The sequence below is a fragment of the Bubalus kerabau genome, chromosome X, assembly GCF_029407905.1.
Source record: "Bubalus kerabau isolate K-KA32 ecotype Philippines breed swamp buffalo chromosome X, PCC_UOA_SB_1v2, whole genome shotgun sequence".
Classification (NCBI taxonomy): Eukaryota; Metazoa; Chordata; class Mammalia; order Artiodactyla; family Bovidae; genus Bubalus; species Bubalus kerabau.
In genome coordinates this window covers 131,273,173-131,287,610 of record NC_073647.1, presented here as the reverse complement: position 1 = coordinate 131,287,610, position 14,438 = coordinate 131,273,173, and the positions used below count along the sequence as shown (strand labels likewise).

Here is a 14,438-nt window from a genome sequence, read left to right as displayed (position 1 = left end):
TGACTGAGCAAATAAGCAGACACCCTAATCTGGCTGAAGAGAAGGAATATATCAGCTCCTTTTCTCTGACAGCATAACATCTTTCCCGAGTTCCTTGATTTCTACTGCATGTTCCTAATCTTAGATTACTTTTGGGACCAAGACCTGTTTTCTCCAAATTTGCTAGAGGTTAACTGTTCAATGTCTGTAGGAATATGCATTTCCCAAGAAGCCTTTAGTCAAGTGACAGATGCTGATATGGGAACCTCCATGTAGGAGGGCTGAGGAGACAATCATCACTGAATATAGTGGTCATCCAAAGACTAAGAAGTGGAATGTTAGATGAGTAGAAGGCAGAGACCCAGGTTGTAGTAGATGTAGTATGTTGAGCAAAAGGAATCCGAAAGGACTAGAGTTGCATCCCCACTGTCTGTTCTCAGAGGCCCTGATGGACTACGATCACATGAGGATCACCCTGACTTCCCACTTGGAATTCTCAGGAGACTAGGACCTTGACGTAGGACAAGCAGCTTCATAAACCAGAGAGTGGAGTTACAGGATTCGTCTTGAGTCAATGTGAGGACCTGAAAGTGAACTCATGGTAGCACACACTATAAAAGGAGGCCCTGGAAAATCACTGATGCTGTGGTCCCCAGGAAGCGCTGGGCACAGATGTCAGGTTGATTTCAGTCTGGAAAGTCTCAGCGAGGTGAGGCCTTTGTCTAATAGGATCATCCTGTTTCGCAGAGGGACGGACCTGAACCCAAGGAGGACCTCACATGCGATGCTGAGTGTTAGACAGGACCCCTGGAAAGGGAGCCAAACACATTTCTGTAAATTCTTAGCCCTGAGAGACCCAGAAGAGCTACTTCTGAGTGGTCCCCTCATTCAACCTGTGTGATCTTAGGGAGGACAGGGCCTCCTCTAGCAGAATCGGACCCCAGATCTGCAGAGGGGGGCATCTTGACCATAACCGGACTTAAGGTGAGGACCATCAGTGCTAGTGAGAGGGTCTCTCCCCCTACGAGGGAGGCTCACTGAGTGGCGCCCCCTCCTGACAAGCAGAGATGCTCAGAGCAGCACCCTGACTCCCAACACTAGGGACTTGGGAAGGCGAGGGCTTCGTTTGGGAGCTGGAGAACTCGAGTTCGTAGAAGGAGGTGTCCTGGGCTCTGATAACACTGCACAAGGAGGACCCAGGGACGGATGAATATTGAGCTACCGGGTTTCTGTAGCACCCCGCCCCTGCCCCCTGCCCCTGCCCCGCCCCTAGGAGACCCCACGTACGAACGTATGCAGGACTCCTCTTTTCCGCTTTCGAGGCGAGGAGAGCGACTGGTAGCTGCAGCGTCTGTTCAGCGGAGATTGTGTACTGGACTCGTCCGGAGCCAAGGTGAGGACCTGAATGTAGCTGAAGTGAATTTCCCAACCCCTCCCTGTAAGAAAAGTGACCCAACCGCATCCCACCCCTGCAATCTACAGTGTAACATGCCCTGTCCCGAGTTGCGGGCCGAGGAGCCATCTTGTTGCCACGTGGAGGGTCGGTGGCGGCTCGGGCTGCTTTGTTGAAAGAGGATGGATTCTTTATGCGTTGGAAGTGGTATTTGCCCTCAACAGGTGAAAAGATGGGGCTTTCAGCGCTCACAGGGATATCTCCTTCGAAAGTGGTGGCTGCACAGAAGTCATTCCTGCAACCAATGCTGCAGTGCCACACAGTAGTGGCCCCCAATCTTTTTGGCACTGGGGGATCGGTTTCTTGGAAGACAATTTTTGCATGGGGTGGGGTGCAGTGTGGGATGGGGTGTGATGCGGTGGATAAAGGAGGGTGGGGTGGCATGAGGGTAGGGTGGGTAGGCTAAAGGGATGGTTTCAGGATGCTTCAAGCTCATTACATTGTTTACTTTATTTCTGTTATTATTACATCCCCTCCCGCTCAGATCATTAGATCTGATCATTAGATCATTAGAATAAGAAGGTTTGGACCCCTACCATAGGGGTCCAAATTACCATAGTGTAATTCAGGCTGAGAGAACCCGTCATTTTTGCATGGTGTGCGGGGGCTGGCGGGGTTTGGGTATAAGGGGCGTTCAGGTAGAGAAAGGCCTTTATATAAAAGGATATGGACCTAGAGGGTATTATGTATGTTAAGTGAAATGAGTCAGAGAAAATGAAATACTATATGATTTCACTTCTGTGAGGAATCTGAAAAACAGAAACAATTATAGAAGCAAGAGAGAAAAAACAGGTGGTTGATGGGGGTTAGGTTTAGGGGTGTGGGGGAGAAGAGAAAGAGGTGAGAAAGGTTAAGATGTAACTACCAGTTACATAATAAAAAGCAATGGGTGTGAAAGGTAAATAAATAAAGACATAGAATGATAGATAAGGTAACCCCATGAGGCATAGGGAGGAGTCTCAGCCTTAGAAGGAGTGAAGCTGGGACCTTCAGTGCTAGTCAGCAGGCCTGGCATCCAAGCAGATTGCTGCACTAAGGAGCAGCCCTGCTCTCAGGTCTGGGCATCCCCAAACAAGGTAGCTGGATATGGAGCCCCCAGCATCTCCTCTAGCCACTCAGGGAGGTGAGAGCTTTGCTCTGGGGCATGCAGACTCGGGTCAGCAGAGGGAAGACCCCAAACCCTACCCAAACTGGAGGCCAGAATCCTGAGTGAGGACTGAGGGAGCCCCTGACTCCAGAACTGGGGCAGGGGGTGGGGGTCGAGAGTGCTGCCCTTGTGGTTAGCAGCATAGCCCCAAATCATTTTTGGCGGAATGTGGCTCACTCTGTCAGCTTGGGTCCTCTTGGGAAAGGTGAAGACCTTTCACAGGGTCTTGGGCTCAGGTCTGCAGAAGGCAGAGTCCCAGGAAGGATGCAGAGTCGAGGGGAAGATCCATACACGGTAGAGACAGCCACATCTGATGGCGCCTCAGCTGTCAGCCCTGGGGGTCCCAGGGAAGAGTTGGCCAGTTCTGGTGCCCCTGATTTTGCCTGTGGGGTCCGAGGGAGATGAGGGCCTGGTTTCAGGTCTGCCTGCCCAGGTTAGGAGAAAACGAGGAGTCCTAGGCCATGAGAGATGTTGAAGCACCAATTCTATGTGAGGAAGGAGACAACTGACTCCCCCAGAACAGAGGAGCCCACACAGAGTGCCACCTCTGCCGTCACCCTGGGAAGCCGGGTTAGAGCTCTCAGGCAGAGATGCCCTCTCATTTTCTCCAAGGATGGTATCAGGGACATTCAGGTTTGACTCTGATGGGTGAGGCCTCATTCAACATAGGGAGGAAGACCGGTTCCTAAAGGGAGTGACAGTGGTAACACTGAATGAACATGCCAGAACCCCACCCAGAAGGAAGTGAACCACATAGTCGCATCACTCCTCTCAGACCTGGGAGACCCAGGCATGGGGACCAGAGGACCCCCACTTGCTTCTGCCCAGAGCCTCGCAGGGAGGTGAGGAACCTCGATGATGGGGGTATGGGTTCAGGTCCGCCACTGGAGCATTTGCAGCTAGTACCAGGAGCCCAGAAGAGGACCTAAGAATTGAGGGACCATCCAGCTACACCTCGACAACAGAGGGCAGTGCAGAATCTCTTCCTGACTGTCCGCATCAGGAGTCCACACACAGCTGTAGCTAGAGATTGGGAAAATGTCACTGCTTTCTAGTGGGTCTCAGGGAGATGGGGGCCTTAGTAGGAGGGGAGAGATCTCAAGTCGAGACAGAGATTTCCTGGTCTTGCCAGGAGTCACAGAGTCATGATAAGGACCCAGAGACATGACTTAGATGAGCACCTACCCAAAGCAGTGGGGGCCTGCAAAGTCCCAGTCCCTGTCTGCCCTGGGGCACCTCAGGCAGAGATTGCCAGATGTCACCCCTCACTTTCAGCCCCAGGAACTCAGGGAGATGTGGGCCTTGATCTGAGGCCAGAAAACTCAGGGTGGACTAAGGGAGGAACATAAATCACATCCAAGTGCGGACTAAAGGGGCCAGTGATGACAGAACAGTGAAGTCCCACAGAGTCCAGCCCCTGCTGCCATCCCAGGGAGGTCAGGGACAGGGATGCCGAGAGGTGGCTCACACTTTCTTTCACCTTGGGAACCTCAGCGTGCTCAGGTCAGCAGAGGGAGAATTTCTAACATTTGCCAGGACTCACAGAGAAGATGCTGAGGACTGTGGGAAACTCCCAGAATTCCTCGCACTGTCACTCCTTGGTGCCCCCAGGCATACATGGCCGGCAGAAGTGTGCCTCACTCACAGCTAACAGGGAAGTGAGCACCTTAGTCTAATGGGTCAGCAGAGGAAGGAATCTTAGACTCTGCCCTGAGTAAAATCTGGGGACCTTGCATGAGTAGCACCCATTACAGGGCCTCAAACTCCTGCTGCAGCTCTTCTGGCCACAGAGACCATGGGCGGTAGGGCCAGGTAAGGCCACCCTGGCTTTCCCCATTCGATCTCAGGGAGCTGTTGGCCTTGCTGTGAGGAAAGGTCCTCAAGCCAGGAGAGAAAGGAGCCCCCAGATCCTCCCAGGAGTCAAAGTGGGGACTGCGAATGAGGACTGAAGGTAGCACGCTCCCCCTTCCAGCTAATCAAATGAACACTAGAGTCTTGCCTGATCCTCTGCTGAGGCCCCTCATTTCTTTGTGTCATTTCTAAGGGAGATGAGGTTCTTCACCTGAAGAGGCAGCACCAGAGGCAGGAGGGAGGGGCCCGAACCCTTGGTGTTGACAAGATGAGGACCCTGAATGGTGGAGAACCGAGTTCAGGACAGAGCAGGCCCCCAGAACTGCCAGTGCCATCCACCCCTACTGTGTCCACGACTCGGCTCCTTCTCATGGGTCCCAGGGAGCTTTGAGGTGTCACCTTTCAAGCGGCACATGGCAGGGGTCCCGGCCCCACTAAGAGCTGATGTGACAGTTGTGTGTGTGAACGAAGGGACCCAGAAAGGGCCCCGGTCCCAGGATCTTCTGTCAACTGGAGGCAGCCACAGGCAGGCTGCGGCCTGAGGCTGGCACGCGCTCACTTCTTACACAGGGTTCTCAGGGGATGGGCTGACCAAGAACAAGAGGCCAGCGGTTCCTGGAGTAGGGCTCTCAAGGAAACGGGCAGAGCAGCCTCATTCCCTCCATGCTGAAGGAGCTCATCCACTAATCTTCCCTTCTCCAGGTTCCAGCATCACCTACTTCCTGCCTGCTTCCCTGCCCGCTGTGCCTGCTGATAGTCATGCCTCGGGGGCAGAAGAGCAAGCGCCGTGGACGTGAGAAACGCCGCCAGGCACGCATGGAGGCCAAGGATCTCGGGAATGCTCTGGCTGCTGCCACCCCCACCCCTACTTCTGGGGGTACGCCCCCGGGCTCCCCCCCTGCCGGTGCAGGCCAGAAGCCTCAGGGAGCTGCAGCCACTAGCTCTCCTGTTGCAGGGGCTTCACACCCAAGATCTAAAGCACGTGGCAGGGGCCAAGTTGAGGAACGTGAAAATTCCTCCCGGGCCTCAACCTCTGCTAAGACCACTCCTCTAGATCCTCTGACGGAGAAGGCAGGAGTGTTGGTCAATTTCCTGCTTGATAAGTGTAAGATGAAAGAGCCCATTAGGAGGCTAGATATGCGGAAGCTTTTTCACAAAAGGTACAAGACACGCTTCCCCGAGATCCTCAGGAGAGCAGCTAAATGCATGGAGCTGTCATTTGGTCTTGAATTGAAGGAAGGCAAGCCGAATGGTTACTCCTATACCCTGGTCAGCAAGATAGGCCTCATCAGTGATGAGGTGCTGAGCAGCAGCTGTGAGGTGCTGAAGAATGGGCTTCTGATGCCTCTGCTGAATGTGATCTACCTGAATGGCAACCGCGCCTCTGAGGCTGATGTCTGGGAGTTCCTGAATGTTCTGGGCATCTATGATGGAAAGCAGCATGTAATCTTTGGGGATCCCAGGAAGCTCATCACGGAAGAGTGGGTGCAGCAGAATTACCTGGTGTATCATCAGATTCCCGACAGCGATCCCCTGAGCTATGAGTTCCTGTGGGGCTCAAGAGCCTACGCTGAAACCAGAAAGATGAAGGTGCTGGAGTTTTTGGCCAAGATCAAGAGTACCATCCCCAGTGCTTTCCCGTTGCATTATGCTGTAGCTTTGGGAGAAGAGAAGAGATCCCGAGGCAGATCTCTAGTTAGGTCTCGTGGTGCTGCCAGGGCCACTGCCTGCTCCAGGGTCCCACCCAGAGATCCGTCCAGTGCCCAGTGAGTTCTCAGGCGGCAGCTTCACTTTCTTTGACCAATACTGCCAACCTTTTAAGAAGTGAGAGGCTAAAGTAGGGCTGGAAATGTCAATACGTATCTTCTTTGTGTTCCTGTTTTACACTATTACCTTTCAAATGTTGTTTCATTTCCTAGAATGTTTGTTTAGATTCAGAATCCAAATTTACAAATGACATGGATCACAGATTTGTTGTTGTCTGTCAGATCTAAGAGTAAGAGTTTTGGTACTGTGTAGTGTAATTCAGAAAATCCTTCATCTTTTGGGGATCCAGAACAAGATAACACAGCTTTGGAATAGTAATTTTCTTGGAAATGTGAAAGAATGTTGTAGTTTTAAAACAGATGAAAATCAAGTAAGCTGTAGTCAAGTTTTGATTTATGTTATTCACCTTTGTCTCTCTCTCTATAACATTCAGTAGTACCCTTGGCGATATATTTAGATGTTGTTAGCTTATTCAAGAATGCCGATAAAAACAATGAGAAACTACATTCCTTGCTTGGTGGCTCCTTTATTCCCATCTTTACTTGAGCATCTGCTCTTCAGAAGGTTCTGTGCTGGTGGGGGTGATGCAAAGATAAAGGAGTCCCTGTACCTGCCTGTAGATGTCTTGAGTATATGAGCAGTGATTCCATAAGGAAGGTGGTGTGATGATCTAAGACAAGTGACAAAAAGCAGGGAGGATGCTGGGGAGGGAGTTGGGATGAGAGCAGTGAGGTATAAATTCTCAGCCTTGATTCTCTTAAACCAAAACTTTGAGGTTTGGTATTTTGGCCAAGGTCAATGGTAACATCCCCAGTGCCTTCCCACCCGATTATGAAAAGGCTCTGAGAGAGGATGACGAGAGAGCCCGAGCTGCAGTCAGGGTTTATAGTCCTACCAAGGCCAGTGTGTGCTCCAAAGTCACGTCTAGCAGTCCCTCCAGCCCCTAGTCAGGTCTGAGGCAACTATTTCACTGTGTTCGACCAACACTCCCAACCTTTTAAGTTGTGAGAGGCTAAGGTGGGGCTGGAAAGCTAATCATAATATGCATCTTCTCTGTCTTCCTGTTCCTTCGTGGGAGGTCATTTTAAGTTGGCTGCGTGGTGGGCTGGATGAACCTGTGATAATGGTGAGCCGGGCCCAGATCCCCAGATGGTGGCCCTCAAAGTTGGGAGGCTGAGACTGAAATGCGAAGCTTCCCTGAACAGTTACCCTGAGATTGTGAGTCAACCAGAGGGAATCTCCACCTGGGGGAAAGAACAGAAGGTATCCAGTGCTCCTGCCCCAGTGCAGGTGAACACAGTCCACAAACCAGGTGTTTGATGCATATTACTGTCTCCTTTGTGATGGGATGTTGAGACGTCACTGTGCTGGCACTCTGGGCCCTGAACAGAAGGAGCCCCAGCACACTCCAAACATGAGGGTATCTCGAGTGTAATCTAGTAGACCTCCTGAGCGGGGCTAGATTTTAGTGGTGGTGAAATACATGAAAATCAGGGTGTTATGTCGGGAGGGCTTTGGGAGGCAGGGGAATTACTGGTCCTTGACACAAATTCTATAAGGTTTTGCATTGCATCCTGGTAAAACACTTGCCTCTAAATTCAATAACATATTCTCTGATAGAGTAAATTTACTTAGGATTACTTGTTTAGTTGCTAAGTCGTGTCTGACTCATTGTGGCCCCATGGACAGTAGCCTGGCAGGCTCCTCTGTCCATGGAACTTTCCAGGCAAGAATACTGGAGTGGATTGCCAATCCCTTCTCCAGGGGATCTTCACAACCCAGGGATTGAACTGACATCTGGTTGTCAGGTAGATTCTTTACCACTGAGCCACCAGGGAAGCCCTACAGTTTCTTGCTAAGCAGCAGTTTGATTGACTTAGCTTTCTTTGTTTAGAAGACTACATAGTCTCTAGTTTCTCCTGGGTAAAGAAAAATTCCCATAGATGAAGGTAGAAATTCCCATAGATTTTCTTCTGGTATGAAAATAAGCATCATAAGACCTAAACATTGCCAGCTGCAGTGCCAGGTGCTTTACACAAGCTACATATGTTCTGATACTTCTGTAAGACAAGGCTTATCAAATTCACTTAGCAGACAAAGAACTTCTATTCTCCAGGCTGATAAAGTGACAGAACTGAGTGTAGAGCCTGGTCTGAATTGCTCTAGAGGCCATAATGTTTCACTCCTCCCAGTCTGAGGCTGACATATTGTCAGTTCATTTCTCTTGACACTGCCTGGTCACAATCCCCCTGCCTGGCTGTGATCCCCCTCGCTATGGGGGGATACGAGAGCACTCCTGTGGGGTCTGAGAGCCGCTATGGAAACCAGCAAGGTAGAAGCCCTGGAGTTTTTGGCCAAGGTCAACTATACTGTCCCCACTGCATTCCTGCCCCCATTATGAGGCGACTTGGAGAGAGGACGTAGAGAGCACTGGAGCCAGAGCTGCAGCCTGGGCTGGCACTTCTACCTCGGGCAGTGATGGCCCTTCTGTGGCCAGTGCCCAGTCCATGGCCGCATCCAGCCGCTCATCTCACCTCTAGTGTGGTCTGAATCTGTTCTTCACTTTGTGATCAGAAAAGCCTGTCAACCTGTGTTCCTGATACGCGTCAATAACTTTTCGACTTACCCTTTTCTTGCGGGGGGTGAGGCGGTAATTTTCAAGTGATTTTCTTTTCAGTACTAAGTTTATTTAGATTCAGATCATAAGCTTATGAATGACACGGGGTCACACACTTATTGCTGTTTACCAGATTTAGAAATAAGAATTTTGCTTTCTGAAATACAAACTGAAAAATTTTAAATCATCTGTGTGATCCAGAGCAAGATTACATGGCATTGGAATAGGGGTATCCTTGGTCATGTGAAAAACCCCACACTAAGATAGGATAAGAAGAGGAAAAAAATTTAAAGTGGTTCAGTTATGGGTCTAGCTTACTGTATTCAGTCTCTCATTCCTAAATTTCAAAGATGTATACCTTTTAAATTTAGAAGCATATATAACTTTTGCATTTAGGATATACTTAAATTATTAAAGAAAATGTGGGTTTATGAAAATGTAAATTGATGCAGCCACTATGGAAAATAGTATAGATGCTCATAAAAAAATTGAAAATAGAACTACCATGTGATCTGGCAAGTCTACTCCTGGAAATTTAGCTGAAAGAAATGAAGCCAACACCTGGAAAAGATATCTGCACCCCCCATGTTCGTTGAAACATTATTTACCATAACCAAATTATGAAAACAATATAACTGCCCATTAATGGATGAATGGATAAAGATACTGTCACATAGACACACACACACACACACTCATCCTCACTCAGATGTTCTTTAGCCAATAAAAGAAAAAAAGGAAATCTGGCCCTTTGCAGTAACACAGTTGCACCTTGAGGGCATTATGCTAAGTGAAATAAGTCAGACAAAGACAAATACTATATAATCTCACTTATATGTGAAGATTTTTGAAAAATGAACTCACAGAGAATAGATTAGTGGTTGCCGCCAGTGGGGGTTGGAGGATGGATGAAATGCGTATAAGTGGCCAAACGGCATAAACTTTCACAACTTTAATGTACAAAATAAAGAAGTCCTGGAGATATAATGTACAGCATGGTGACTAGTTAATCATTGCTGTTGTTAAGTCGCCAAGTGGGGAATTCCTACTCTGCAACCCCGTGGATTGTAGCTTGCCAGCCTCCTCTGTCTATGGAATTTTCCTTGCAAGGATATTGGATTCAGTTGCCATGTCCTTCTCCAGGGGATCTTCCCGAAACAGGAATCAAACCCTCATCTCCTGCATCAACAGGAAGATTCTTTACTGCTGAGCCACCAGAGAACCCCATAGTTAATAATACTGTATTGTATATGTGAAAGTTCCTGGGAGAATTGATTTTTTTGAAGTGAGGCATAGTTGATGTGGGCTTCCCTGGTGGCTCAGATGGCAAAGAATCTGCATGAAAGGCAGGAGACCTGGGTTCAATCCCTGGGTCAGGAAGATGCCCTGAAGAAGGGAATGGTTACCCACTCCAGTATTCTGGCCTGGAGAATTCCATGGACAAAGGAGCGTGGTATGCTACAGTCTATGTGGTCAAAAAGAGTTGGACAAGACTGAGCAACTAATACTTTCACTTCATTTTCATAGTTGATGTACAATATTTTATAAATTACAGATGAATAACAAAGTGCTTCACAGTTTTTAAAGGTTATGTTCCATTTACAGTTATTATAAAATACTGGCTATATCCCCTTTGTTGTACAATATATCCTTGTTGCTTATTGTGTACATATTAGTTTGCACCTCTTAGTCTTCTGTCCCTGTCCTTCACCTCCTGCTTGCCACTCCCCACTGGTAACCACTAGCTTGTTCTCTATATCTGTGAGTCTGCTTCATTCCCCTAGTCTTTTATTTTTTAAATTCTCCATGTCAGTAGTATCATACAGCATTTGTCTTCCTCTATCTCACTTATTTCATTAATACCATCCAACTATTTACTAATTAATAGCATAATACCCTCCAACTCCATACATGCTGTTGAAAGATTGCAAAAGTTCATTCTTTTTAATGACTGAGTAATATTCCATTATGCGTGCACACACGTGTGTGTGTGTGTGTGTGTGTAGGTTGTATACATATAGATTACTTTTGTACCTTGGCAAATGTCAGTAATGCTGCTATGAACATTGGAGTGCATGGAATTTTTGAATTAGTGAATTTTGTTTTCATTTTAAACAGTAATTTAAAGTTTATTCAAGCTTTAATGCAGGTTATTCTGACTTTAAGTTAGCATTACATGGCATACTTCTGAGTCCATTCCTGAAAAATTCTGTTGTACTTCTCTCTGTCTGTTTTATAGATCTATGCAACCTCTGGCACTGGGGAGGGGGTCATTGGGGTTCAGAACACATAGCAGGGAACAAATGGATACCAGAACTGTAGAAATCATGAAAGCAAGAGACCACAGTGATCTTAGAGTAGCGAACCTAGTGCTGCCATTAGTGTTCATGTCTGGATGATAAATTCTGTTGCAAATGCACCTTCAGGTAGCGTGAACGGGTAGTCTTTAGGGAAATGAATTGTCACAGAGAATACACTGCCTCAATATGGGCTGCCATTCTTTTTCGTAATTGTGGTTTCCCAATGAAATGTATCATCCCCAACTGGACCTGTAGAATATTGTGCTGGAGGGTCCCTGGCCACATCACTAAGTTCCTTATTAATCCATTTCAGCGCCACAGTCTGTGCTTTTTGTCTGACTCCTCACTATCAGTGTGTGAAAGTCCAGCCAAAACTCCTGATTATCTGGTGGCTGGGAAGGACTACCTCTTCATCTCACACTGGCTCTGCCAGACAAAGGTGCCTTCTTAATAAACAGGGAAGTTGGACTGGGGTGGGCTCACTGGCAGAGAATAGATGAGGTTGGAGGGGAAGGGGAGACGAGCAGTGGAAACCCTTAGACTCAGACAAGCATCGAGTACCTGACGGAGACCATGCAAATTAGTGGGTTCTTTTTTTTTTTTTTTCAGATATATACCCAGGAGTGGGATTGCTGGGTCATTTGGTAGTTCTCTTTTTAGATTTTGAGGGCCCTCCTTACTGTTATCCATGGTGGCTGAACCAATTGACATTCCCACCAACAGTGTATAGATCATGTCCACATGCTCACCAACATTTGTTACTTCTGTTCCTTTTGGATCATAGCCCTTCTGATAGGTATAAGATAATACCTCATTGTGGTTTAAATTTGCATTCATATGATGATTAAAGATGTTGAACATCTTTTCATGTGCCTCTCGGCCATTTGTATGTCTTCTTTGGAAAAATGTGTATTTAAGTATTCTGCCCATTTTTTTTAATCTTTTTTTAAACTGTTGAGTTATATAAGCTGTTCATATATTTTGGATATTAACCCCTTATTGGTTATATTATTGGCAAATATTTTTTCCCATATAGTAGGTTGTCTTTTCATTTTGCTGATGGTTTCCTTTTCTGTGCAAGTTTTTACCTTTAAATACATCTCATTTATTTATTTTTGCTTTTATCTTCCTAGCTTTAGGAGACAGATCAAAAAAAAATATTATTATGAATTATATCAAAGAATGTCCCACTCATAGTGCCTTCTAAGAGTTTTATACTTTCCACTCATATTTAGGTCTCTAATCCATTTTCAGTTTATTTTTGTATATAGTGTTAGAGAATGCACTAATCTCATTCTTTCACAGCAACATGTCATAGAATAAGATTAGAGCTTAAACACAACTTGGTATTATCAGAAAACTAAATATGCTTTTACATTTGAGCCAGTAATTAGTTTTCAGAAAGGAACCCTGAAGAGACATCCACAACCATATGAAAATAGTTACATATCCATGAACATGTTAACTGAAGGAACATGATATATATATATATATATATATATATATATATATATATATATATATATATCTCCACAGAGTGGAGTACTATACAGCTATAAAAAATAATGAGCATGATCTTTGTAAACTAATATGGAGTGCTTCCATGATAGATAGAGATATATAAAAGAATGTGGGAGTTTGGGGCTAATGTCAATGATACCAAGTGCAGTGCCTTCGCATCCTGGTATGAAGAGGCTTTGAGAGCTGAAGAAGAGAGAGCCAGAGCTGCAGCCAGGGCTCCTACGGTGCCAGGGCCAGTGCAATTTCCAGAGCATGTCCAAAGCTCCTCCCACCCCTAGTGAAGTCTGAGCAGATACTTCACATTGCATTTCAAGAAAGCAAGCAGTCTTCCAACTAGCAGAGGGCCAAGGTGTTTCATGGAAACACAGCATGTAATGTATTTGTGATCCTATACAATATGCAAAAATTAGAGGTTTTTCTTTTTTCTGTTTTTAAATGTTGTTCCTTTTAATTAAAGATGTGTTTAGCTTCAGAGTCTAAGTATACTAATGGCACAGCTCCCCCTTGTACTGTAGATTATCAAGTTGAAAAATAAGAATTTTCATATTACATAGCACAGACTGAAATCCTTGAATCATTTCTTGTCATTCAGAACAAGAAAACATGATATTGGAATATGGATTTTTTGCAAAAATGGAAATTATTCCACAGTGAAGTCTGTGTGATTATCAGATACAGAAAAAAAAATCTTGAGAGGTATTCACTTCTTGGTTTCTTTTCTTCCTTTTAGTCTTTCTTTGTAAAACTGAAGTGTATATACCTGGATTGGCTTAGCTTATTTAAGAATGTGGGAGAAGTGAAAACCCAGTAAACTTTACTTCTTGCACACTTTCACTGTAATTCTTCAAATATCAATTTAGCATCTGTTCTTTGGAGGCTTCTGAGTAGTATTGGGGATGCTAAGAAAAATAAACCGAACCATTTCCCATAGAATTCTAGAGTCTAAGAGAACAATTCATATAAAGTAGCTTGTGAACAAAGATCTAGGGGCCCAATAAAAATGAGGTGTAAGGAGGTGAGGGGATTGAGGGCTTCCTCATGAGGAGTCTAGTGTAAATACACTGAGGCAAGGCACTTGGAGACTTTAGGACAGTAAATGTCCATGGGAGGTAATTTTAAGTGAGGCTACATGTTGAGCCCACCGGGGAGGCTGTGGAAACACTAAATTGAGGCCAGACCCTCAGATGGTGGGTCTCAAAGTTGAGAGACTTAAGCCTGGAATGGAAAACTACCCTGAACAATTACTTTTCAGTTATCAGGCTTCCCAGGCCGCTCAGTGGTCAAGAATCCACCTGCCAATGCAGGACATGTGGGTTCATTCCCTGGATCAGGAAGATCCCCTGGAGGAGGAAATGGCTACCCAATCCAGTATTTTTGCCTGGAGAATCCCATGGACAGAGCAATCTGTTCAGTCCATGGGGTAGAAAAGGGTCAGACATGACCGAGTGACTAAACAGCAACATGAGTAGACCAGACAGAAATCCCCCCCGGGGTGGGGATGGAATGTGCCCTGTGCTCCTGCCCCAGTGCCCGTGAACACAGTGCACAACCTAGATGTTTCATGCACATCATCTCCAAGGAGATTCTGTGAAATAAAAGTAATAGTAGAATGAAACCGGAAACTCAGAAGCCAGTGGGCTGACACTCTGCTGTGAGTCATGGAAACAGAGCTCATTTTATTGAAAGAGCATTCCATTCAGCGGTTTTGGCTGTGTTGATAATTCCACAAAGTGTATGAGATGAGTATATTTTAGGTGATGGTGAAATTGATGAAGGTAGGGGCTTATTTTATTTAGTTACTTA

The 14,438-nt window shown here is 46.3% G+C and overlaps 1 protein-coding gene across 1 annotated transcript; it reads left to right on the top strand.

Annotated features, from left to right (window-relative positions):
* The first annotated feature begins 1,313 nt into the window (after positions 1-1,313).
* LOC129639155 (melanoma-associated antigen B1-like) lies at positions 1,314-6,651 on the top strand. The gene is made up of 2 exons (XM_055564098.1): positions 1,314-1,372; positions 5,133-6,651. Exon 2 carries the CDS (start codon positions 5,190-5,192, stop codon positions 6,198-6,200), a length of 1,011 nt encoding a protein of 336 aa, XP_055420073.1. The 5' UTR covers positions 1,314-1,372; positions 5,133-5,189; the 3' UTR covers positions 6,201-6,651.
* Positions 6,652-14,438: the final 7,787 nt, after the last annotated feature.

What these genes read in the sequence shown, in the direction of transcription:
- LOC129639155 (XM_055564098.1), top strand. Translation starts at nt 5,190, where the DNA reads ATGCCTCGGGGGCAGAAGAGCAAGCGCCGTGGACGTGAGAAACGCCGC.